Here is a 26,938-nt window from a genome sequence, read left to right as displayed (position 1 = left end):
CCCGAGTTCTGTGGTCCGTTTACAACAGGAGACCATATAAGCCACATGCTTAGCGAGTCTAATTTTTCACGACTCTAGAATCCCCATCAATTTCGCGAGCGGTTAAATTCACAATCTTGGAGTATAGGACAGAATGAAGAAATGTATGTGTGCACTTCATATTCATGTCAGGATCAGAGATGATATTTTCATGTGTTTTTGAAATCAGGAATAGCACCAGACTCACAAATATTGTGAAAACAAAAACCTCATGATATATTTGGCATATACAGTATTAGTTTCTTGATCAGGGGTCTACACGGGGTTTCATTTCATGTCATGATTGCAATTCTAGCTAGGATGGCAACTTCTTGTAGCAACAGTTAATCAGAAAGTAGGATTCTTGTCATAACCACAACACTTGTCATTGCAGCAAGGGTAGCTACCATAGCAACTTATGACATGGAGTCCTAGTTCAGTGTAATGTAAATACAGAACACTTTGCAATATGAAACTTTTTATGGAATTTACACTCGGCAGAATTTTTGTGAAAAAAGAAAGAAAGAAAAATAACAAGATGGGAATATATTCTGACATACAAAACTCCATACAAATATATTCTGATATTCTGAAGTCATGAATGGGCACATTTTACAGAATTTAGCATAACATGAAACATTAAGCATGTGAATGTCTCCCCTCATACAGAGTACATCAAACACTTTTACCCATCACCAATCAAACATCCTCTTACACACACACAAACAGACAGACAGACAGACACACACAAATCCCATTTCACATGATGCTCTGATGTAAAGTAGCATGGGCTCACCTGTCTCGCGGAGGGCGTCGAGAATCCTGCTCAGCGCCCCCTTGTGCGACTTTCCGTCGGGATGGGAGATGAGGACATCCACGTCCCCACACGTCTCCTTCCCGCGTCGATACGACCCACACACCACAGACAGCATCCCTGGAAAGAGCGACGCTGCAGTTTCTCTCACCTGTGCCAGCATGGGGTGATTTTTCAGAGATAGCACCAGTTAAATTAAAAAAAAATAATGTGGCTTCACTGCAAAACCAACAAGAGGTCACAAATGATTAGGGGTTTGTTTCACTTTAGGTCATCTGATACAGAAAGGAGAAGCGATTCCTTTTCTGCTAGTATGCTGTGTATGCCATATATTTTGCAGGGTGTATGTTTTCACAAATTTCAAGAGTCAGGCGCTATTCACAAATACAATAATGCATGAAAATATCAACACTGATTCTGACATACGTGTGACATGCACACATACATTTCTCTGTTCATTACTCTATTTCCACAATCACAATCTAGCCACTTGCAAAATCATCAAGGAGTCAATATACACAAAACATTAGACTCGCTAAATATATGCTGCATACAGTATGTAACTCATCCAAACTGATTGTTCCTAACCAGTTGAAATAAAAGACTGAAAATCCAATTGCTGGGAATGTTGCATTTTTTTAGGTAAACAGCCTTGAAGTTCAAAGTCTGTTAAAGTGCACTGCTCACTACTCATTGTTCACGGCACAAGAAGGGATTCATAACTGCAGCAACTACTATGAGGGGACTCTGATACCCATGAAGCATATTCTACTATCATTCATAACTTATCAAAAGTAGAAAATGCTACTGCTGACTATTTCGCTCGGTTTCATTAGTTAGATTTTACAGAATACTTTCATATACCATATATGGCTACAAAATGGAAATGGAAAAAGAAAAGTTACACCAAATACGTAGTTTCATTAAATTCAAGATTGATTTTTAAGTGATGGTTCGGATTTTGCTCTATTTTCAACCCTCTGTACAGAATTTTAACTTTGCACAGGGGTCAATTGGTGTCCATGGGAGTGTGTGGGTAACACACAGACAATGGTCCTGAACAATGGCCGGGTTTGAATGCCCTATTACATCACTCACTGTTCTCTCAATGTCCCCGGCCTCTTCGCGTGGCATCCTCTCCAGAAACTCGTGGTAGTGCTTCAACCCAATCTGCTGCTGCTTGTTCAGCTTGGCCTTTTCTCTCAAATCGTCGAGGGTGCGGAACCCCTGGTGTGTTGGAATTATCATTTTAACACAAGTCTGTCATTATAGTGACATTGATAAGCAACTTTCATGGTCATACACACAGACACACACATACACAAATAATTTTTCTTTTCAGAGAAATCATACCTGAAATGAAGGATCTATCGGGCCCGACATATATTTACAAACAAAGCCATAATTTCTTATGTCTGCCAGATCGAAAATGCATTTCTGCTATATTCAGGTTCCTCTTTGCATTTGCATTACGTATATGTGCATATGCCTATGCTATTTCCATTTTGTGTCAACATATTTGGATCTAGATAAAACAAAGTTAAAGAAGTTCCAAGTTCATGAATATAGAGTGATGAAAGAATATTTTGTGAATCCCTCGGTCAATTAAAGGAAAAGCACTTTTCACGATAAACTTTTGAATACACAGAAAAATACGGTAGTTACAATCATATAAAACAAATGAAAGTTGTTAACCTATTACACAATACTGTTTGAAAACACAGAGCTCAGTTGCTCCTGGCATATCTTTTCACTAAATACAGATCATGGAAACAAATATGTTACAAGTCTGTCAACCAATTAGAATCATACACTCAGAGGAGTATGAAACATTGCTACTGTTCTTGTTGTTTTTGTTTGTTTGTCTAGTCTTTGACAACTCACAAAGTTTTGTGCAACAAGGTTCCTGGCATTGATTCTCATGCTTCACAACTCACCTGCTGAACCCAGTCCCTGGCAACCGTTGGCCCCGCCCCCCAAACATTGTTGAAGAGGTCGATGGCCTCCATGTCCTCCCCTTTGCAGACAAAGTCAATCTTGCGCAAGTGACCACTCTGGATGATCTCCCAGATTTTGTCTGCCATCTTTGCCCCGATGCTAGGGATGGCGCTGGCCTCCTGGAGAGAAAAGAGAAACAGTGTGTCATTTTCTTTGCCAATCAGCATTCAAAGCACGCAAAGGATGAAAGGAAAATGCCATTTGATGTTTAAGTTGACTATGATAAATGGAGTAAAGTCAAGAGAATACTACTGTGGTGTGAAAGCAAAGAGATTTATCATAAGCACTGGCCATAGGCACGAGAACAAATGAGATGTCTAAAACTGAATGGGTAGAGGACGCACCGATCACGGAATTGATGACAACTTCTTTCAAGCCATATCTTTGAATTCAAAATAGTAGTGATTCATTCATTAAGAATATAATTCTAAGGAACATGATAACATTTCATTGATCAGATACTGATTTTCACAATATCATTATATTGCTCTTACTTTTGCTGAGAGCAAAGGAATATTTTTTTGTTAAATTCAGAAATTAAAAACTAAGCATAGACTACAAGAATATTTGAGCACTGTGATCGAGTCAAGTAATTTTAACGTAGCGCCTGAGTACTTATAGTAGTAAACATGTATAAACCTTGTTTGGTCTAAATGAGGAGTAAAGAACTGTGTGCTGCCATCTACTGTTTAAAGACTGTACAGTATACAGGCAAGACAAGCTCCCATGACAACAATGGCAGCTCACTTCCATGGCAGACTCCATTTTGGACCAAGTGCTCTTGTGCCTATAAACTTCTTTGTGTGAAAGTTACATCAGAAGGTGATAAAACTAAGACAAATATGGAATTTCAGAGTTTAGACATCAACTTGAAATTGTGAGATTGGCAGAGCTACCAAGTCTCACGCATTCTGAGAGAGACTCAAGCATTTTTGGGTCGTCTCTCGATCTCACGTGTGGCACCCATTTTTCTCACGCATCGGGCAAAGTCTGCAATTTGGGCCCATAATAAGGAGCATAGCTCAAATTGAAGGTATATTTTCCTTTTGTCTTTCAAAATAAGTAAAAAATAGTCACTTAAGTATGCACCTGATCACACCATTAAGAGCTAAAAATTGAAAAAGCTCCCTACCGTGGGAGGCGCCACAGGGGGGAGGCGGGCCAGGACCCCTCCCACACCCTCGCTTGCGCGCACATTCGCTCGCTGAGATGCCGAGTCATGAAAATCTCACTCATAGAACTTTTTTGAACTTGGCATCCCTGGATTGGTGACAATCACATGTGTATATCCAGTGAGGTGATGACATCATTCCCTTGTGGGTACACCACCGATTTGGACACACATCTTTGCTATATTTCCTCTTTTGAAACTGGTGCAAAAAAAAAAAATAATAATTGTCTGATTTGAATGAACCTTTCATATTTCCACAAAGTCAACAACATTCCTTTTCTCTTTTTTTTTCCTCTTGGCAACTCCTTGTGAGAGACCAAAAAAAAAAAAAAGTTTAGGAACATATTTCAGAGAATTTTTGCCTCAGTTTCATGATAAGTCAATCTTGTCTGTTCTCACCTCCCAGGATGTGACATCTTTGCCGTAGTTCTTGAGAGCTGAGATAGCCTTCTTGTAGCCCAGCGCTCTCCACCTGTCCTTGGTGTTTTCATATGTCTTCATCAGAATCTGACCACCAAAAACAAAAAAAAAGTAAAAATACTTCATTGATGAGTTATTTTTATTTACTTATGCATCATCAAGAGAGTTGTCATTTGATTGCTGCTTTTAGTTTTATTTATTTTTGTGTGTGTGTTCTGTTTGGTATTTGCTCCAACAAAGCAAAGTAGGAAATTGTACACTAATAGGGTAATAGCCTAATAATACACTCTTGTGATATCAAATAACAATTTGATACTTTTCAGTAAATATGTCTGAAACAAATTTCAGCTACATTGTTTTGAGGAGTTACCATGAACATCCATGCACCGCATCAAAGAATGATGTTGTCACTAACTTGAAATATTCAAATGATCTACCTGAACTTGCTTATTACCAAGGAGATGTGCACCAAAACCTAAGAGGTTTTTTTTCCCCCTAAGAGTGATACATGGTATGTTTCATGGACAAAACAAAGGGGGACTAGTGCAGTACAATGATTAGCAATGTCAAGCTACGCAGTTGATAAAAAATAACACATTCTAGATGGACAACATAGTAACTGACATTAAAACAGTAGTTTAATGACATTCCCATTGGTTATCTGACTTTGTTCTAAATCTATTTTACTCAGTTTTCATTTCACTGGTTTCATTCACAATGAGTTTCTTTTGGAGTAACTCCTATACAGTATGTCCAAAAAAAATTACAATCAGATTTTTGCATAATAAAGTGATAACACCCAATATGATTAAACTGTCTAAATGCTGATTCAGGGTCTTAAAATATAACATCTTAGCTCTATTTTGCAGAAAACCCCATTCAATTTGGTTAAGCGGTCACAGAGAAATGTAGATTGTTGTAAAGCATGTCATGAGTCTGATTCTTCCAATTTTGTGTGTGAACACAATAGACAGAACTTGGAGAGAAGAGATTCCTGACATCCTCTACAAAATTCCTCATTTCTCTTTGACCACTGAAGCAAATCGAATGGGGTTTTCTGTAAGATGTGGGCAATGAGTTATAGTTTTGTACCCTGAAATTGTATTTGGATTGATTCACTATTTTTTACGTTATCATTGCTAAGGGTCCCGTTGTAATTTTTTTTTTGACATACGGTACAGTTAGTGGAGAATGCCTTTTCTACAAAATTCTACGTAAGAAAAAGAATCAGGGCTGACTTTCTCTTCTACTCCCAAACTAAGGCATGACATGATGAAAAAAATTGTAAAAGACATACTACAAGAACTACAAATAAAGCTGGCACATACTTCATAGAAATTATGCAGAGAATGAGCAAATGATAGTACTTCTAATCACTCATACTTCATACCTCTAACTTCTCTGTTATGTGTTCATTGTGGACAGTGGTGTGTGTAGTAGAGGGCTTGGAGCAGACCCAGTTTCCCCTCTGAAAATCAAAAATCACACAAAACAAAAAATCAGCAAAGAAACAACTAGGCCCGAATTCACGAAGGTAGTACAAATGAAACCATGGTTTAAACCATGGACAAAAACCATGGAGTACCAAGTGTCGCACGGAATATTTCTTTATGGAATTGGTAATTTTGGCAACAAAATAACTGTTTCGTTAACGAAATTATCATTGTGTGGATGAAATTTTCATTTAATTACAAAATGTCGTCATTTTGTTACAAAATAATCATTTCATCGACGAAATGACTGATTTCGTAACGAAATATTCCATGCGACACTTGGTGCTCCATGGTTTTTGTCCATGGTTTAAACCATGGTTTCATTTGTACCACCTTCGTGAATTTGGGCCCTAGAGTCAAATGCTGGTCAGATGGTAGAGAAATAGTAGGACACGTATGAGATGACATATTGGTTTAATGACATACTTATTTTCATGTTAAGATCAGTTTTCATAATGACTTATGTTGTCATCCATAAAAATTAATTTCTGCCTATCAGATGTTTTCATTAATTATTCATAGAGGGTTTCATGATAACACACACACGTGCACACACACACAAAAAAAATCACTTTTATGGCACTCATTCCACTATCATATTTTTTGCACTCTTTTTAAGAACTAAACACAGCATATCTTCTTTTTACATAAAACATGCTTGATATCTGACATTTGGACAATGAGGTGATATGGTATGAATTGCCATGAATTAAATGGAAGTATAAAGAATGATATCATTCAATGAAACAAACTGTCTTTGGTGTAAAAACTCACTGAGCAGAGTTCCTTCTCAGCATTGGTCTCCAACTGTCACATAATGGCTTTGATTTTTAAATAAAAGTTACATGACAATAGAAACAATACACACCAAAAAGTACCAGTATCCCAAATCCTATTCCCACTTTTGTCATTTATCAAATGAGAGACTCTCCACCTCACGCTTGTGAAATCTTTACTAAAATTTAAAACTAAAACTTATTTACTAAAATCAAGTTTGATTACTAACTGGTAGCTTTGCTGGTGAGGTGTTGGGTGTGGATACATTGGAAGAAGACCCATCACCAGAAGTGGGCTTTCCGTTCCCCTCCAGATCACTCTCATCATCCTCATCACCACCGATGTTGTCATCGCTGGGGACGTAGTTGCTATCGTCACTGTCATAACCCCTTGAAACTGGCTTCCTCTTGCTAGGAGTGGTCCTTGTGAGTCCAAAGGTGTGGGAAGTGCTGGGCTGATTTAAAAGCGTATTTGGTTGCTCCATCTGAGAGAGAGCAGATGCCTTGGCTTGATCTTCTTTGGTGTCCTGCGTGCTGCATACTCCACTTTGATCGTCTTGTCTGAACAAAGTTGCTTTTTTCTCCACCCTTGGGGCTGGAGCCAAGATGAATTCTTCGGCATCTACTAGTAGATTTTCAGACAGGCAGCTGCTAAGCCACTTGGCTTTGATGATTTGGAAGTGCTTTGGCACCTCGTCTTCCTCATACTTCATGATCCTGCAGAATCGGGGATAGGTCATCTCCTCGTCGACAATGACGTGAGTTGTTCCGTCACCGATGGCCAACTGAACCTGAGCACCATGTTTGTCGAGTTGCTTCTTGAACAAATCGGTCCTGGCTTTCCCAAGACCCGCTTGGAGGACAAAGACCTTGATGCCAGAGAAGATGCCACTTGAAGAGGCAAAAGTTTTGTCAGACTTTTCCTGCTTCGAAGGCTTGCCAGGGGATGTGCTCGTCTTCCGTTTCTTGTTGGGGGGTAACACACCACTGTCACTTGCACTTGTTCCCTTGTCCTCCTTCATGGCTTGCTGCTGGGTATCCCAATCAACCTAATATAAAATGGAATTGAGAAAATGATTATCATTTTCATATCTACTGGTCACTGAAACCATGGAGGTGGACACCACCTCCCTGCTGAAACATTGCTGGTGATACCAATATACAACTTGATGTACCAGTGGTACTTGCAATGTAGTGCTAGCTTTATGAATTTGTCATAATTATAGTAAGTCTACTACTCATCGACCACCTACTTTTAGATCGACCATGTTAGCAAAATGGCTTTCTTGTGCATAAAATGAAAAGTTTGTGTGGGACGGGGCATAATACGCGAGAATATTCCAACCCTAATACAAATCACAAGAAATGTGGAGGGGACAGGTATAACCTGAGGAAAAGGGAGGAAAAAGAATTACAGGAAATCCTCATTACTAGTTAATACACATTACCAATGTTAGCGTGTCTTTGCCATTCCCTAGGGCTTTCTAGATTTATGTGCTTTATCAATGGAGAGCAGGCAGTCGGTTTTAAAAAAAAGTCACTTACGTTTGTCGCCAAGAATTCCTGCGCATATGGTACAAGTCAACATTCTTGAGCCCAGGATATGAATCTGCACGTATTCTCTGCCTTGCTTAGTGAAATGAAATTAAGGTGAAACCGAGGAGAATTTTCTAAGATACAAGGTAATGGTAGGTGCCTATTTAATCAAAAAGCAGTCTATGAGTAGTAGGTCCAACCTTACATGTATGTGGTTGCACTTTAAAATTAAATAGACATCAGGGCCCTGTTTCATAAAGCTGTTCGTAAAGTTACGAACAATTAACTTACGAGCGACTGGTGATCAGTTCTGATGTGCTATACTTATCAGAATTTCTATAATTCAGCATAGGAACTGATCACCAGTTGCTCGTAAGTCATTCATGAATAACTTTACAAACAGCTTTACATGAAACACCCCCCCCCCCCCCAGCAGCATACCCTTTTTTCAAGAGGGTCTCCCTGAATATATATATCACATATGTGACTTTACAAAACAAACTCAAAAACAAATTTTCATGATAGCAGAGACTCCAACCCAGAGTACCTTCTGATCTGGAGATTCTCCCGCCTGAAACCCCTAGCAAACGGGAGACTCAAAGTTGATATGTGCGAAGCGCGAAATTCCCAGGGTTCTAGATGCTCTCTGGTGCTATGTAAGGCTTTTTTTTTTTCAACATACGATAGAAATATGTAAGAAATCCTTTCCAACAGGAGACAAAGAGCCAGGGCGGGAGAAATTAAATCTCAAACGGGAGAATGGGAGATTTTGCAAAAATGGGTTTTCGGCGGGAGATCTCCCGTCGAAAACGGGAGAGTTGGAGTCCCTGTGATAGGAGTGTCACTGTAACAAATGATTCCGTCAAAACAAGGTAGAGTACAGGAAGGGAGAAAACTAATATCAATACTGTTTGACTTGGCTTAGAGCCAAAAAAAAATAGATATATTAAAAATCACAATATTAACATAATTCTATACTTATTAATCATGTAGTACATGGGCTAAGATGGACTACTAAACATTTTATGGACAACTTAAATGATATGCGATGGTTGTTGAAGAAGCTAGACATGTCAATACTTAATATGACTTGTATTGCTTTGTTTGTGGTTTCATATAAGACAGATTTTAATACTACACAGCATACTAAAGACAGTCTAGAGCTATCCCTGTGGAACTAGACTTCTATAAATATTACTGTACCGGTACTAGTCTAGTAGTTTACTTGGCTTTTGTTTGGTCATACAGTATCATAGACTCTATGCGTGATTATACGAGAGCACCTTCATTACAACATCACAGACAACATGCATTCTACATTATTAACACGTTGGGTATTAAACGAGAAAAAAAATCAGAGATTAAAATGTCAAGAGACGAAACAAAACAAAGATTTACTTCTCTATCACAGCGAGCTCAATACAGTCCCACATGGTATCAAATGTGTTGGAACCTTACGAATCATAGTGTAGACTGTTTACTGCTTGCATATTTGAAGAGTAGTTTATACTTACATTATAACTTCTGAGTTTGAAATAGACTTCAGATATTAAACCTGATCCCTACCTTCACAAAGGAACTGATGCGGAGAAATGAGCCATGTATCGAAAAGAATCTTCAGACAAGCCGGCACATGTTGTATGTTCGGGATTCTTTCGAAGTATGAGTACTGGCGTGCTAGGTCGTCCGTTGCTTTTTTTTTTTTTTCCCGAGTGTTTACATTCCCGTGACCTTAGTTTTGTGTCGGGATGACCTGCTAACAGCCTGTACCGCAACCTAGGGAGCTGTGATACATGTTATATGTTTGTGTACAGGTGACAGATGCTTAGGCCTCAAATGATTGATTTCGATAAATGGTCTGATGATGAAGGCCTTGCATCACAGATAACATTTATAGGCTAGCTATTCCCTCTGAAATCTTCATTGTTGTTATCCGAGGCACATGCGCGTAGCCCCCCAATTTGCATAACATATGTAAATTCACTTTAATTGCTTCTTTATTTACACACGCGCAACCTCCCCCCCCCCCCAAAAAAAAAAAAAAAATGGAAAAAATGAATAAAGGTTATAATAATGAAATCATCATGACAAGATAATGATAATGATTAGGATGGTGAAGCAGATGGTACTCACTGGTAGGAAATTAACCTACACAAAGCAATAATTAAAACACTGATCGAGCCGCCATGATTAAAATAGGCTATCGCCAACACAAATACATAGAGGTATGTATAGTAGGGACATCAAATGTATTTGGTGAAAATCCGATCATCCATTGTTGAGTTACTAGAAGATACATTGTAATTCAGTTTATCTTATATCCTTTATGACCCCATGACGTCAAAGTTTGACGTTATAGTCGACCCCATGACCCCAAATTAATGTTTCTTTATAGGCTATACTTCATTAGGCCTATGATGGACACATCCCGAGGACACATTCTGCAAAGTGGTGAAAATCAGAACTTGAGATCTTGTGGTTCAAAACCACTAAATATGTACAATTTAGTGAAATACTTGTCGCAATAGTTTTACCAAAGAAAAAATAAAGCAACGACCGATTGTCATAAGTTTCGGGTAATAGTTACCGTTAGTACATTGTTAACTAGAACTGCCGAGAATTTGAACATCCAGTTATGATTCTTTCGGAAGTTATGCATTCATAAAGATGGTAAACCCGCCAAAAACAGCATGTCGCAAATTAATAGTTTTGCCGATATGTTACTATTATGCAAATGAAAGCATGATCTTTTTTCATTAAAACTTGTTCTAAGGCAAATTAAGCCATTTGCCTACACGTTAGAATAAAAAGAAATATAATTGAAAACTGTTCAGTTGAATTATTTTACAAGTCAAATTTGTCGCAAAGGCCTGTGAAACATACGTTACCATGATTTCAAGTTTTCCTTTAAAACATTCCCTGGGGTTGAAATTGTGAATTATCCGTCCTAAAAACTTAGAAAATGTCTCGTCCAATGCTGTAAACAATAGTTGTGCCACCTGGTTATCTGCTGCAGAGAAAAAGCTTCAAGCACTAATATGTGTCAGACCGTATGGTTAAGAAATGAAACATACGTTACCACCGCTATGGAAAATTAAAAATGAAAATGTTACAAGGAAGATGCCAAACATAGGCATACGGTACCCCAATCTCTCCACTGAGTTTTCAGTTTTGAGCCATTACTAATCGCTTGAAAAAGTCACATCGAAGGTCTGATGTAACTTACGTTACCGAAACATACGTTACCCCCGAAAAAATAATCTTAATTAGATTCACTAACATTGCAACCATTCATCGATAACAAGTGCTATCTAGAGCTATCTTACTCCATAGTTGCATAGAAACAGTCATTGCGACAAAATGGCACATCACGTTGACGACTCACAGGAAATGGACTGCACGAGATCTTTCTCAGTATCTGAGCGAACGGTATATATATTTTCAAAGTCATGTTTAGCGTAATCACATTCAAATATTGGTACTTTTTTACTATAAGCAAGTACTTTGGTGTTTGTTTTGTCGAGGAGAATAATAAGTTTACATCACACTCAGATATTTATACAACATTAAGGTACTTAAACATAGGGTCAATATTGTAACGTAGGTTTCACTTAAGGTAACGTAGGTTTCAATTTTACATATGCATGTACACTGTCGTGCTTTTCACCAAAGCTTTATCCTAAAAAAGACTAATATCCATAAATAAACAGATGAAAAACATATTTCAATTTTACGCTTGCACTAACCATTCTTTTTGGCGATAATCATTGTCAATGAGGCCCTGAATACCCTGGTAACGTAGGTTTCAATCACTCTATCAAAATCAATCCAATATGTATGTTAATGATATATGAATGATGAAAATAATGGTTTTCATTTTAATTATCATATCATTTACTTCAAAGTTATAGTGACTGTAGTCTACCAAATTCATTATGTGACACTTCATTCCTTGTAATTAGAGGTAACGTAGGTTACGTAATTATGTAAGAATATCTTATTACTGATTTGCAGTATGGATTTTCTGGAATCTTATCATTACTCCTTCGGTTCCTAGAGGTCAAAATGGGAAAATAAAGAGCCAAGATTCAGGCCGATTACTGAAGAAGGAAAAAGGAAAAGATTGGAGAAGAAGCCTTCCGTACTCTCTTAAAAAAAATTGAGTGAAAATATTCACTCTTCATGGAGTGAATACAAAAAAAGAGTGAATTTAGAGTAAAGTTGGAATGAATTTTGAGTGAAAAAAAGTTCATTTTCACTCATTTTGGGGTGACCTCAGGGATCACTCGAAGATTTAGGAGTGGTCCCTGAGGTCACTCTAAAAAGAGTGAAAATGAACATTTTCACTTTAAATTCACTCTTTATTTTTATTCACCCCATTAAGAGTGAATACTTTCACTCGATTTTTTTTTAGAGAGTAAATCCGAGAAACAACGTGTAAAAAAGTATTACGTTCCTGTGGAAAATCTTAAGAGTTGGGAAAAACAAGAGCGCAGAAAAAAATGAAAGAGTTAAAAAGCACAGAGCGTTCAGCAAGAAAATAAAAGAAGACTTAAACCGATCTCAGCAAAGGGTGAATGAAGGTGATAATGTCGACTTGATTGACAAGGATTGACAAGGAAATTGATTCACAAATTTAAAAATTTGCTAATGATGTATACTTATGTATGCTTTACAATGAAAGGTACTGTATAAAAGTGTTGGCTTGTAGATATCAAATTGAAAGGATGAAATATATGTAAATTTCCTTGTTTATGCACCGAAAATCATCCATGAAAATTTCTACCCAATCTAACTATTCCGAGATATTAATGAAAATATGAAGTTTAACCAAGAAAATAGACGAAAGCGTCATACTAACGCTCTTATACCAACTTTTATATAATTTCACTATAATACAACTCGCCACTTTTGCATTATTCTCTCCTATACACTGGCTCTTGATACTCACTGGACAGAGATTGGTGCTTTCAGCAATATATTTTCCTATATGCTTCGCTTCAGCTGACACCGAGATACAAAGGAGGAGGGCATCCCTGGCTTGCTGGCCCATTACCCCTTCACGGTGGATGTATGGGATAAGTAGGGAGAAGAGCAGGAACTTGGCAGGACCCTTGCTAGGACTGGCATGGAAGAGGAACTCCAGGAGGTTTGGGTCCTGTGAGAGGCAGATGCACAGCTGCTGGAGCAAATGAATCAGCTGGTCTTCTGCATCTTCACGGGAGTACTCCCAACAAGCCAGCAGGAGCCGCAGGAGAGGGTTCAGGATGTGGGTGTGCATAAGGACAGGCTGGCGGCACTGGCCAATCATAAGCTCATAGATACGGAGCAGCTCCCGCTTCGTGTCCTCCTGGTGCTCCCCAGCGCGCTCGCTCCAGATGAGCAGCTTCTCCATGATATTCTCCTGGATGGTGATCTCTAGGAGCCGTCCAATCGTGCCCTGAGTCGGTGCCTCTTCCTCCACCAGTAGTTGCATCATCTGCATGGCGTAGTTCACCACGGTCTGCACATCATCCACGCTGACCTTCGACCACCGCCGGGTGCGAACGAGCACCTTGTTGATGATGGCTTGTATCTGCTTCCAGTGGTTGAGGTAGACTTCTCGCCGCACCTGCATTGCCTCCTGCTCTGCAGACAGGTGTATCCTCTCCGGCGCTGCCACCACACTGGGGGGTGGGGAGTTGACTGCCGGCATGGCAGAGTTGCTCCGCCTCCTCAGTAGCTTACTCATAATGAGATTGTTGTTGGAGAGTCTATTTAAAGCCTCCGCTTGCTTTAAGACATTTCATATAAAAGACTTCAATCAGGTTTATCACTAAGAGTGCAAAATATGAATCTGCTCATTCAGGTAGACAGTGTGCAACTGTGAATTCCCACGCACATGCTGTAACTTCCTGATCACTGCTTTGAGATGCTTCCAGGTCAGCTCAGGTTACCCCGTCCATGGCAATATCACTGACTGACTGGTTGGGAGTACTCGAGTATCTGAAAGTAAAAGTTGGCAACAAATACAAATAACAATAACAAGTATAATACATTTATAAAGCAACAGTGCTCAAAGTGTAAATGAGGTGTCTCTAAGCCCTCTAATGTAAGCCTTCTCAGTTTAATACATTGTAGTACACTGTACATTAGTAACACTGGACACTCTGTAAGCAGTATAGTTGGATCTACAACTCATTGACCACTTTTTGATTAAATACCTTGTCTCTTATAAAACATCCCTCAGTTTCACCTCTCGTGTGCACTCCGCGCGTATTCAATTTCTGCAATATTCTCAGATTCTGAGCTTGCAACATGCTAAAATTTCAAGTTGTGGACCACCCTGTGACTGTCTATGAATCTCACATATGATGATAGTTATTATTTAGTATGATAAGTGTGGATTCACACAAACAAGAATTACATGATGTCAAGATACGGCACAGCTACTGTATGTATCAGAGAGTTTGTGTTGCACAGTCCTTCCATGCAAGAGGTATTAGTCACCATGTCAATATTTAAACACATTTCATGTGGATACCTCAGCTGCCACCCTTTCTCTTCAGGAGACCATAAATTGTAAGCATATAATCAGTATACATTGTATGTACAATTTGTATGTACAGGGTGTCATGATTTACATGTATTTATGCCTTGGGTCAGACATTTCCCTCCCAAATCCGATGACATGGCACATTTGCCACTGACCGTTCAAAAAGTCATATTGATAGAATGAAGAACAAAAAGCAATAACAGTTAATACTATCAAATGAAAATATATTGCTGTATACTGTACATGTGATACAATGATTGAACTCTAACACACAGTATGTTATACAGTACTTTGTCATGAAGCTATATTTAGCAGCAAATGCAGTTTATAAGACCTAATGGGCTGAAATGGGACTATTTGTTTGTCAGTCAGAGTCAGGTATTTCTGTAGCTTTTGTTTTTTCTGCATTGAATATCAACATTGAATAGCATGTAGATGCCTTCCTTGAGTTACATACATAAAGAATGTACTATGTTGCACAAGTTTTTGTGTTTTTAAACTCACCTTGATCTTTGCCACATATTTATTTTTAGATGTTGATTTCCAAGTTCCGCACTGACAGTTCTCTGTGCATGATCTCCCAACATGATTCTGGGTACAGCTTCTTCATGTAGCTGGCCTTGTGGAAGTACAACGTAGGATGAAATCCCCACTTTTGTGTCCCACAAAAATACACACCTGTCAGTGTTGTCATACATTGTACCTGGTACTTGTATGACTTGTCATAGTTATAAACATTGAGGATGCCACTGGGAGTGCAATAACACTTTTTTTTTTTTTTTTTTTTTTGTAACTGAGGACCATAGAGCTTCACAGTGGGAGGTTCATTTCATTCTGCTTTGCTGAAATGAATGGAAGTTCACTGGATGTTGAAAGATTAAATGATCACTGTTGGGTAAGGGGTATTGAAGACTATGTTTATACAGTACAGTTGTATGCTGATATGGCAGTATTTCAGCGAGGGATAGTTTAAACATCATGGTGTGCAAAGAATGATGCTTATAATGATGATACAAGAAATCTCAAGAAAATGCACATAAGAATCAACCAGCAATATTGTGTATCTTCAAAGGGGTAGGTTTGACAAGTACTACATGTACATGTAGTTATTGTACTGTTGTCTTTTTGAGGAAACAGGAGGAAAGAGAATTGAAGAAAATCCTCATTGTAGTAATACACACCTAATTATTCTCTTTCTCTTCCATGCAGGACAAATTTAGTTTATGGTATAAAAAGTAGCTACTAAAAAGCAGTTTTTTCACAAAACATGGGTAAACTGTAGATACATATGTAATACACATCCTGGTGCTATGAATAAGTACAGTGTACTGTACTCCAGGCATAACCAGGGAAAGAAGCAAATCATGCTCAAAACACAATCTCTTCCACTTGGTTTTGGTTTCACATTTAACGTCCCTCTTTAGCAGTCCAAGATTAATGATGCCCTGACCACAAGTGTGTGTTCCATCCCTGCCCTACTGCAGACACTATTCCCTCAATGTCCCAGACTCTGAAATGACTTTTGATCTGCGGAATTAAATTCATATCAGGGGAGATCAGCGGAAGAGCTGGCTTCCAATAGTCGGATAGGCTCATCCAACAAATGACGTGCATCCTGGAGAAAAAAAGTTTTCGCTCAGGATTTGGACATTAGCCTAGGGTGATTAAAAATAGAGCACAGAATATACACCCAGCAAAAGTCAGACCATGGTCCATGATCCACAACCCAGAGCAGCAAAATTTGTTCTGTTTATTCACTTCTCCCCAGATATTATTGCAAGTCTGTAAAATACTGCACAGGTTGCAAAGACTGTCACAAAGAAAATGGGAATTGTATCAAAATTCCTTTGATAATATGGTCTTCAAGTCAACTACACAAAATCAATTACAAAACCTTTTCTGTAACACTTTTGTTGCTGCTCAACTTCCTTCTAGTAATATCTTAGATTGCAAACAAGAATATTGGTATCACATAACACTGGCAATTTAATACAGGTGAAGAGAAAATAAAAATCATCCTCTAAAATACATCCAACGTTGCCTACATGTACATTACATCTGGCTAGATGTACAATGAACATTAAGTGCATTGACTTCATGAAATTTGACTCATGCATTAGTTTACTTTTATTCATCTCTTGTATCAAAAGTACATGAAAATACTTTTACAATTTTGCATGATGGCAGTTATAATGTGCAGGCAAACTTAACCAAGGTCAACTTTATATGACAAGATACAGTGCTCTTATGGATTTTCAAGAGGATGTCCTCCAATTAACACTTTATCAATGAAACTGAAACCAAGAACATAGCCGAGACAACTACAGTGTACAGTACAGTTAACAGTTAAAACCTCTAAGAACACATACTGAGTATTTGTGAGATTCCTCTTGTAGTAACAATGAGCATTTGTTTGTTTGTTTTTTATATTTCTACCTCTTTAAGACAAATATTCATGGAAGAGTGGCTTTTCCTTTGAATATGAAATGTCACTGGAATATTCTGATGTTTACCTAGCTTCAATTAGGCATGACATCTCTTTTAATCTTTTTTATTTGATGATATTCTTTGAGATGTGTGCAGAACATACAGAAAGAAGGGTGAACACCACTACTACAACTTCCATTTTTTTTTATGTACATGTAATAATGCACTCCTTTACAGCTAACCAATCAAAAAGCAAAATCTCTTTTCAATTGCATTCCATAGGAATCTAACCTTAATGAAAGTACAGTTAAACTCGCATAAGTCGATCTTCTTGGGACTGAGCAAAACACATCGACTTAGGCGATTTTCGACTTGTGCGTAAGTCAAAAAAAAATTGACTTACAGTTACACCACACGTACATACAAATGTATGTATAATGTACACCTGTATGTAAACAAAAACTGGCGTCTTGTGATTTTGACAGCGATATATTACACAATAAAATTTTATTCGACTTAGGCATTGCAAAATCATTGTTTGTTTTAAGTTCAAATATTGTGAAGGTGTGTTGATCATTGAAATTATGAATAACGGTGAGCCTACGTATGCACTTGGATGCTCAAAGACATATCCTGAATTATAAATTCACAAGTTTGTCAGTTTACCACTGGATAGCCATGGTGACTGTCACCATGTAGTATTAAACAATCACACTATCATTTTGTGGTGGGAGTCCATGGGAAAAAAAGAATGAAACATCAATTGCAATGAAATAGATTGTGAGTTTACAGTTGTCTTTTATAATGATGTCCACTGAAAACATTTTATAGGTCACCGAACTTTTATTCTATGTAATGGAAATAGAAGAACTGCAATTTGTTCTTCTGACATTTCTATGCCTTTTCCATTGCCTCTCCAGTATCCAAATTATGAAAGGTGCGCCTTTTTGTGTTTATCATTGTTGTCTTTCTAGACTTATCGTGTGTCATAGGTCAGTTATACTCTCAATCTAAAACCGTGAGAAAGCTGTCTATTTACGTGACCACTCTTAAATTGTTCATAATTCTGTATTTTTGTGACTATTACCCAAACCATGCATTATTGTTGCTTAAAACTTACAGATTTTTTAGCACATTATTGAATAATGTGCCAAGAAATCTGTACGTTTTAAGCAACAATAATGCATGGTTTGTTCATTAATGAAACTCGTGATAATCATGCATTATTAATCATAAAGCAGTGCTGGTGTTTGCATTTTAAACTTCATAGGCTCGATGTGATTTATTTCACATTTTTCACTCTTATGCCTGATATATCTTATTGATGTAAACTTTAATATGCTAAACAGTTAAGTGCTGACCAGTTTGTGTACTCACACTGTGCAATGTTGTTTAGCGATGCATCATTCCTTTTTAATGCACTTTCCAATGCATCTCCACTTTCGAGTGATTAATATTTCAATCTGGAAACATTTGAAACATACGTTACAATTGTTTATAGTACACACTAATACATTTTAGGGGTTCTTGACAATGTCTTTTGTGACTCTTATATAAATGCATTCCTTTGGTTTTAAACAGGGCACTTCAACAGGTAATTTTGCAGTGAAACTCATGATATTCAGACAAAATAAACTCTTGAAATCTAAATATTGTATTCCAATTTTTCATTTTTGGCCAAATGTATATACTATCAGGACGATAAAATCAAACGACAATTAAATAAATCTGCTTCCAGAAGTACTGAAGGTCTTGCAACGCTGGTACTTTTGATATTTATTAGAACTCTTAAAATTTATCTTCTTTTTTAGTGTTTAATATATTCATGTAACATACGTGACTCATATGCGTAACAAACGTTACCAAGGTTTAAACAGTCACATTTTCATTTGTCATATGGTGACTGAGATTGTTTGAGAATATGTGCAGGACAAATCCATCTAAAATCATTTGGCAGTTTTCTGCAAGTTCTATGTGTACGAATAAAAAAACCACAGGAAACAATCTAACTTTACATAGTAAACAACCTCCATCATATCTATCAATATCTTAATTCACGGTTACAGCAACTCATCAAATGAATGGAAAATATAGCAGGCACATTGAAATAAGAATGGTCATATCTTCGAAACTATCCACCAATAGAAGGATAGTTAAATTGTCCATCCCTAAACAGAATGAATATGGTCAAAGAAAAATAAGCGCAGTAACGTAAGTTACAGTGGTGAAATTTTCATGTTCAACTTCAAATTTCAGAACATAAAAAGTTTGCAATATTTGTTGCTCATTTTTGTTTAAGTTGAAATTCAGTGTATCCTCTAGCAATTTTTCGTTGTCGGAATGTTTTTGAGAAAACTTTATTTTTTCAAAATTTCAAAACCTGAATTGTACATTTTTAATGGTTTTGGCCCTTGAGTTAAGCCTATCTTGTACACAATCATACAGACAGACAGACAAACAAACAAACAAACAAACATATAGGGCCCATACGGAACCGAACGCGAAACCTAGGCCTACTGGCGGAGATAATGATAGTTAGGCCTAATCATGGCACATGATGATAATGATAATTGATGGTAATTCCAAAAAAAAAATGATTTTGTGATATTTCTTCTTCTTCTTCTTCTTCTGATTAAGTCTGCCTCCTTCAATAGACTGAAGATTCTTGCAGACTGGTGCTATTTACATTATAATACAATTTATTTACAGATATTTACAAGCACATAGAAAATTTGACGAAAATACTAGCCACTGTGATCAACCGTTAGACGGTTTCGAAATGATCCCACAGATGGCGCTGAAACAATTTCTGACGACAGGGAATTCCAGTTCCTTACAGTTCTTGGGAAGAACGAATGGCGATGCGATTCAGTTCTCGAATATGGTACCTGATAGGAGTGTGGTTGCGAGGCTCTCGTTAACTGAGTAGCCTGTTTGATGATATAGTCCTGTGCTGAAAGAGGAGTGAGATTATTGTGTATTTTGTACATCATAATTAGCCTGACATTTTCTCTGCGCTGTTCCAGAGTGGTCCAATTAAGTTCTTGTAGCATTTTGGTGACACTCGAGGTGTTATGGTAGCGATTTAAAGTGAATCGCGCAGCTCTTCTCTGGACCATTTCCACTTGGTGGATTAGGTTCTTGGTAGATGGGTCCCAAACTGTGGATGCATACTCAACAATTGGTCGAACCAATGTTTTGTAAGCTGTGGCTTTAACATCAGAAGATTTTATGCGAAGATTGCGTTTTAGAAATGCAAGCACGTTATTGGCTTTATTGACAGTATTGTTGATGTGTTGGGTCCACTTCAAATCAGAAGTGATGGTTACACCCAAGTACTTCACGGATTCAACAGATTCAAGAGGGGCGTTATTTAGATGATACACGTGTTGCACCTTACTTCTTTTCCTGGATATCGTCAAAACCTTACATTTATCTGTGTTCAAATCCATCATCCATTTTTTCGCCCATTCACCAATTTTGTTTAGGTCCTCTTGAAGATTTTGCGTATGATGTTGATTGTCGATAGTCATGTAAGAAATTGCATCATCAGCAAAAAGGCGAACCTTTGACGCGAGACCATCAGGCAAGTCATTGATGTAAAGACCCTAAATCGCTATAACAAATAACAAAATTTTTATTTTGTGACCCTGCTGAATGAAAACGCCTATATTCAATTCAATTCAATTCAATTCAATTCAATTCAATTCAATTCAATTCAATTTATTTTCATATTTCTCAATGAAGGAATATATATATATATATATATATATATATATATATATATATGTGAGATAAAAGAATGTTCCGTGAAGGATTTCTAATTTTCGACTTTGTCACAGTGCCATCAGATACTTTGTTTGCCCCTTCCATCTATTTACGAGGCGTGAGAACAAGACCAAAATTGTTTTTATTAGAACATGCAACTTTGTTGATGTGGTCAAGACGAAGGTAAAATAGAGGAGACTCTGAAAATGCCCGCTGTAGGTGCGTGATAAGGAAATATTGACAGGAACATTTATCTTGTTCCTCTCAGAAAACATGCAGAGTGGAATTTATGGAGAACAGCCACCCCTACCCTTAATTCACGGTAATATAAATGCCTAGAAAGGTGAGTATATGAGAGCGCACAACTCCAGTGTGCATGTATGTAACGTGAGTGGCATTTTGAGATACAAGCAGAGGTTCTAGGTGGTACATCACATTTTTTTCTTCTTTTCAAACCATATGCAAACACATTATCAACACGAATTACTACACAGACTTACACATACAGTTCGTTTATTGTGTTTTATATTGATGTTTTGTGTATTTTCTGAGGGTCCCATGTCGTACAAGCTTTGCTTCTTAGTGGGACCCTCCACTTCCATCCTCATCCTTAGTTGACTTGCATTATACGCTTTATGTATTTAACAAAGATGTAATCACATCTACTTTTCATTTTCATAATTTTCTTATGTACCTTTTCAAATTTTGTTCTGTATCACAAATATCCCGTGTATATATGCAAATGTACATAATTTCTTTGTTCATTTTGATGGAGGTGAAAATAAAGTTGAAAGTTGAAGTTGATACAGTTTGACGTATGCAGATACATACACACACGCATAATGACGTGTGTCAGAGACAGGCGCACTCGTTTAATGCTCACTTTTATTCTGTTTTCTGTATTGTTCCTTTACTTCATTGTTTCTTCATGCTGATCAAACTTCATTAATAATGATATTCTTCTTCTTCATATTATTTGCCTTTCTCATGAGATGAAAAAAATGCTTATGATTTATTGCATATGACAAAGTAAAGCGTAGCAAATATATCTCGTAAACACTTTTTTGATGGAATATGGAAAACTTTCAATCCCAGAAGTGTACTAAATATATGGAGGGAGACCAAGCGATGGGAATTAGGGTTAAGCAAAAGTATGTAGATATCCCCTCCCTCCCACCCACCCGACGGAACTTTTGCATTTTTTTCTTAAAACTGAAGTGACAGATCTGATGCACACTTTTGATGAAATAATCGTTCAGAAATCTGTCAATCTAAAAGTGTACTAAGCAGAAAAGACCGAACGGGGGAGAGTATAAAAGCGATCCATAAGGGAACTTCGGCATGTTGTAAGTGAAAGATCTGCAGCACATTCTTTGATAAAATATTACGAAATACGTCAATCTCAAAAGAGTACAAAGTCTATCGAAAGGGACCGAGTGAGGGAGCTTTTGCATTTTTATCATTGCAGTTCAACGATCTGGCGCATACTTCTGGTGGTATTTGGACAATAATTTCCCGCTGAAAAAGTCGAAATCGAAATTGTCATCCTCTCGGGTATTATTGGGAGGGGGGACAAATTATTTTGTTTGCCCCAACATTTCCATGGGGGGCGGGGCAAAAGCCCCCCCCCCCCCCCCCACCCCCGTAGGATCAACGCCCCTGATCAGCCCTGTGTTATGCCCATAGATGTATCCTGACTGAGTCATCGTTTACTCAGTGATTCAAGAAATGGAAGGGGGTTCAATTACGGCGGTATTTTTGTTTCTTTGTTTGTTTGTTTTCGTACACGTAATTTGCAGATAGTCTGATATGGCATGTATGTCATTAGACGTTTACAACATCTGGACAATGCTTTATTCCGATATGACTATTTTCGAGAGCGCTTAAGAGAATTATGTTTACAAATTCTAAAAGATAGAATGCTGTTAAACTGCTTCGCTCTCTCAAGCCGGGCGTAAGAACGTCATGTAATATGCCGAAATTAATGCAATCATATTTCTTCTTCCAGTTTTTCAAATTTCAGGGGGGTGATTGTATAGGTCATCCCCCCTCTCGATTTCAGGGGGATACATCCCCCATCCCCCACGCCCATGGTGTGGGGTGATTAGAGTGTGCAAAACGTACAGACTGTGGCTTGACAAGAGTGTACCAGACTTATCAGGGGTGTGGCCCAGGGAGTAACCCGGAGACACCGCCTTAAAAAGGTCACACTATACCCGTTGGGTTGAGCACACTCTCGGCACACCACACCCCCTGGGTCTGGCACACTCTGGTCACACCACACCCACTGGGTCTGGCACAATCTCGTCACACCACATCCCCTGGGTCTGGCACACTCTCCTCACACCACACCCCCTGGGTCTGGCACACTCTCGGCACACCACACCCCCTGGGTCTGGCACACCACACCTTAATAGTCTGCATAGAAGTGACATGAATGAACGAAGTAATCTTTTTCCAATTCATTTTGTATACTCTGTATACAAAATGAAACAGGACACTGCACTGTCACACACCACAGTCTTGAAGTTGATAAAAGCATCAACGAAATAACCTTTTCAATTTCATTTTATATACTCTATATACAAAATGAAAGTGGTGTCACAGTGCAAAGTATGGAGATCCAACGGGGTTTGATGTTGGCGCACACTTACTGTTGACACCACATCGCAGTAACACCACCTGACACTGACACCAGAACCCCCCCCCCCTCCCGATGTAATACCACTATAATGTGCACACAAATAGAACAGAAAATCTGCACACAAATTACAAGACTAGAGGTTCTTATAATGAACTTTAATTTGTAACGTTTTCTTCTTCATCTCAATCATGTTATATCTGCAAGAAATTCATGAAGCAATATACTAAAGATTTGATGCTTGACCAGGGGTTAACGACATGTATCATGTTGTGATGGTGGACATCAGATGTTGGCCGATTAGTCATGTAAGGCCCCACCACAATTTTGAACATGTCCAAAATAAAAAGGGGAAAAATCAGCTCCAGCGTGTCTTTGTAAATCCCTATAGCTAATGAATGAAAAAAAAAAGCAAATTAAACATTACGCACTGTTCGCAACGGATACGAACGTATCTTCAAATTTTCGAAATCGTTGGACATTAGCTCTAGTGTGGTGGGGTCTCAAAGATGAAGCTGAAGCCATTCCTGGGTGCTTCTAGTTCTTCTGCGTTGTTCAGCTAAACGTCTCCTCAGGGATTCAGGCGGGTGGACAAAAACCTGTCGGCAAAACAAAATATCTGAAAACATGGTATTGATATTAGCGAGCTTTACATCTGTGACGCGAATATCAAGACGACTCTACTTTCCTGGCTGGACGATAAAAATTCGTCTCGCGGATGTGTAACACGCCATTTTTGGTTTGATTAGCGTCGTCTTGGCGCTCGCGTCGCAGATCTGAAGCTCGCAATTAGCTGTGACCTTGCATCACAAAACACGTCACCCTTTCGTTTTGCCGGTTTCTTGGGAAGAGAATTCAAACAAATGAAGAGATGTCTAAATACATTATGGGAGAGCCATCTTTCATCCAGTGTTCTGCATTAAGATGTCCGGTTTACATCATTATCAGGAAATGCTAAAATCGATAGTGGAACTATAATCTAAAAATGTTACCTACATCAAAACCCTACAAATCATTTCAACAGAAGCTCTACTTAAGAATGTAATAAAAAAGGTGAAACTCCGTTATCATTTACCCTTTTACTATTAGATCATTATCTATACTTGATTATGATTTATACAGATTTACGCCAAAAGGCAGGAAGTTACACACTATTGAATGGAGGAGTAAAGGACGTTTAAGAAGACTCACCCAGTTTAATGCATCGTCTCAATAGGGAACATCGAGTCAACGAATGCCGAACGAATTTTAGTTCAGAATGATTGACTTTTTTATCTGTAGTTTATGATTCACAATTATTGATAGAGATGCGCTTTTTTTAAAACGATGTGTCCAAAAAGAAAAAACAACACAAAACGGTTCATTGTGAAAACCTAACCGGTACAAAGAACGTCAAACAATGTTCTACGAACTCTTTCAGTATTAGCAATGGATGCGAACGCATCTTCAAATTTTCGAATTCGTTGAGCGTCCGTTGGCTCGATGAGCTCTTGTGTTACGTGGCTTTTATACGCATTACCTAGAATCGCAAAAGTCCTCTTATCTGCGTGTGTGTGTGTGTGTGTGTGTGTGTGTGTGTGTGTGTGTGTGTGTTTTTGTGTGTGTGTTTTTTTTTTGCCTGATTAACAACAATAAAATATTCTGGTAAACACTGCTAAAAAGAAAAACAAAACAAAAGAATGTACCGTTATCATATCTAAAGTTCCTAATAAAAGGGATTATCTATACTGTTTTTATACTACCCTCTCAACAAATACATCAGTTTATAGGTTTAAACAAAAATTACTCTGTTCATTTACAATATTATTTATTATAATGTATTATAGTGTACCAGTACATTGTTTTTGCATTATCTTTCATTGTTGGATGGAAATAAAGCGACATTGGCGTGGCATAGGCGTTTTCACCGTAGCGTTTTCACCGGAAAATGATGAATAATTGAAAAATACGGCAAAATCTACGATAAATCTACGCTCTACAAATTCTTTGTATGGCGGTTAGTCTCGATTCAAAAGTATAGGGATATAACAACGAGACCAAATTGGTTAAAAATTCATTTATTATGACTAAGCTACTCATTTGGAAATGCTATCATAGCTTGATAAGCATATCTATACCCGACAAACAAAATGACACCAAAAAGGTTTTGCCATCACCTCAGGTGGTACCAATATCTGGCCTGGCCCATGGACTATACCCTAAGGTCATTGTCACGAGACATGTGCCTTGTGACTTCAGTCTTAGCATACATTTCCGGTGCCAGGTAAAAATGTCAGAGGTAAAAATGTCAGAGGTAAAAATGTCAAAGGTAAAAATGTCAGAGATTTTTACATCATTTACATTGAAATTTTTACCTCTGACATTTTTATCTCTGACATCTTTACCTCTGACATTTTAACTTCTGATAATTTTACTTCTGACATTTTAACTTCTGATATTTTTACCTCTGTCATTTTTACCTCTGACATCATTACCTCTGACATTTTTATCTCTGACATCTTTACCTCTGACATTTTTATTTTTGACATTTTTACTTCTGACATTTTTTACCTTTGACATTTTTACCTCTGACATTATCACACCGAACCACATTTCCAACATCATGCATGAATACTATTTCTATGATGTCTAACATGAGTGCTATAATACCACTGTACTCGGTACTTTTCCAGACATGAGGAGTCTGCAAAAACATTAAATTTAAGCAAACACATTCTAATTCTATTCGTCCGTTTTGTCAGCAAACTTTTATAAATGCTTCCTATTAGTGAATAAATACTTGTTTCATTATAGCTAAAAAATCCGCAAATCGTCTTTCCATTACACAGCCCAAACTGCGCGTGTACCATCACAATATTATGTCAGATAAACCCGTGTAATGTCGAATGTCGTGCGAAATCAATGCTTGCTATCAATACGCCGTTTTCGTAATGTGTTCAAATTTATGGATGTTTCGTTTCCGGGAACACAAAGACAAGTGATCCATTAATCTATTAACCTACTCTTCTCAGGGGCTGATCCAGGAGTTCCGGAAAGTCAAGAAAAAATAAGGGGGGGGGGGTGCCCGATGCATCCCCTCCTGGATCCGCCACTGCTTCTTGAACGAAGTTCCATCGCTGGAATCCAGTTTGCATGTGTATATTGTTGCTTTGTCGGACAAGCCTCGGACAAGCTTTCAGGCAGTGCCAGTATCTAGGGAAAACGGCCCCCGGGGCAAGCGCAAAAATTGCGCCCCTAATTTCTGAAAAAGTGTTCAACCCTAACCCCATCCCGGTAGGGACTTTATTTGTTTGTTTGTTTGTCTTTATTTCCGTCTTCATATAAAAATACACACATTACAA

General features: G+C 37.9%; 1 protein-coding gene across 1 annotated transcript in view; it reads right to left on the bottom strand.

Annotated features, from left to right (window-relative positions):
* Nucleotides 1–9,882, bottom strand: part of LOC139708159 (DNA polymerase lambda-like) — an 83,913-nt gene extending 74,031 nt beyond the window's left edge. The window contains exons 1-7 of the mRNA XM_071620133.1: nt 9,793–9,882; nt 6,921–7,739; nt 5,812–5,889; nt 4,401–4,508; nt 2,770–2,949; nt 1,931–2,059; nt 815–983 (exon numbers count right to left, since the gene is read on the bottom strand). Coding sequence (XP_071476234.1) covers nt 815–983; nt 1,931–2,059; nt 2,770–2,949; nt 4,401–4,508; nt 5,812–5,889; nt 6,921–7,712 — 1,456 coding nt within the window. The 5' untranslated portion in view covers nt 7,713–7,739; nt 9,793–9,882. The remainder of the gene's footprint in view (nt 1–814; nt 984–1,930; nt 2,060–2,769; nt 2,950–4,400; nt 4,509–5,811; nt 5,890–6,920; nt 7,740–9,792) is intronic.
* Between the last annotated feature and the right edge of the window lie 17,056 nt (nt 9,883–26,938).

This window comes from Diadema antillarum, unplaced genomic scaffold (assembly GCF_040938485.1).
Source record: "Diadema antillarum isolate AM-2024a unplaced genomic scaffold, OU_Dant_1.0 seq00001316_RagTag, whole genome shotgun sequence".
NCBI lineage: Eukaryota > Metazoa > Echinodermata > Echinoidea > Diadematoida > Diadematidae > Diadema > Diadema antillarum.
Note: the sequence above shows the minus strand (reverse complement) of the source record. Positions and strands in the feature narration are given on the sequence as shown.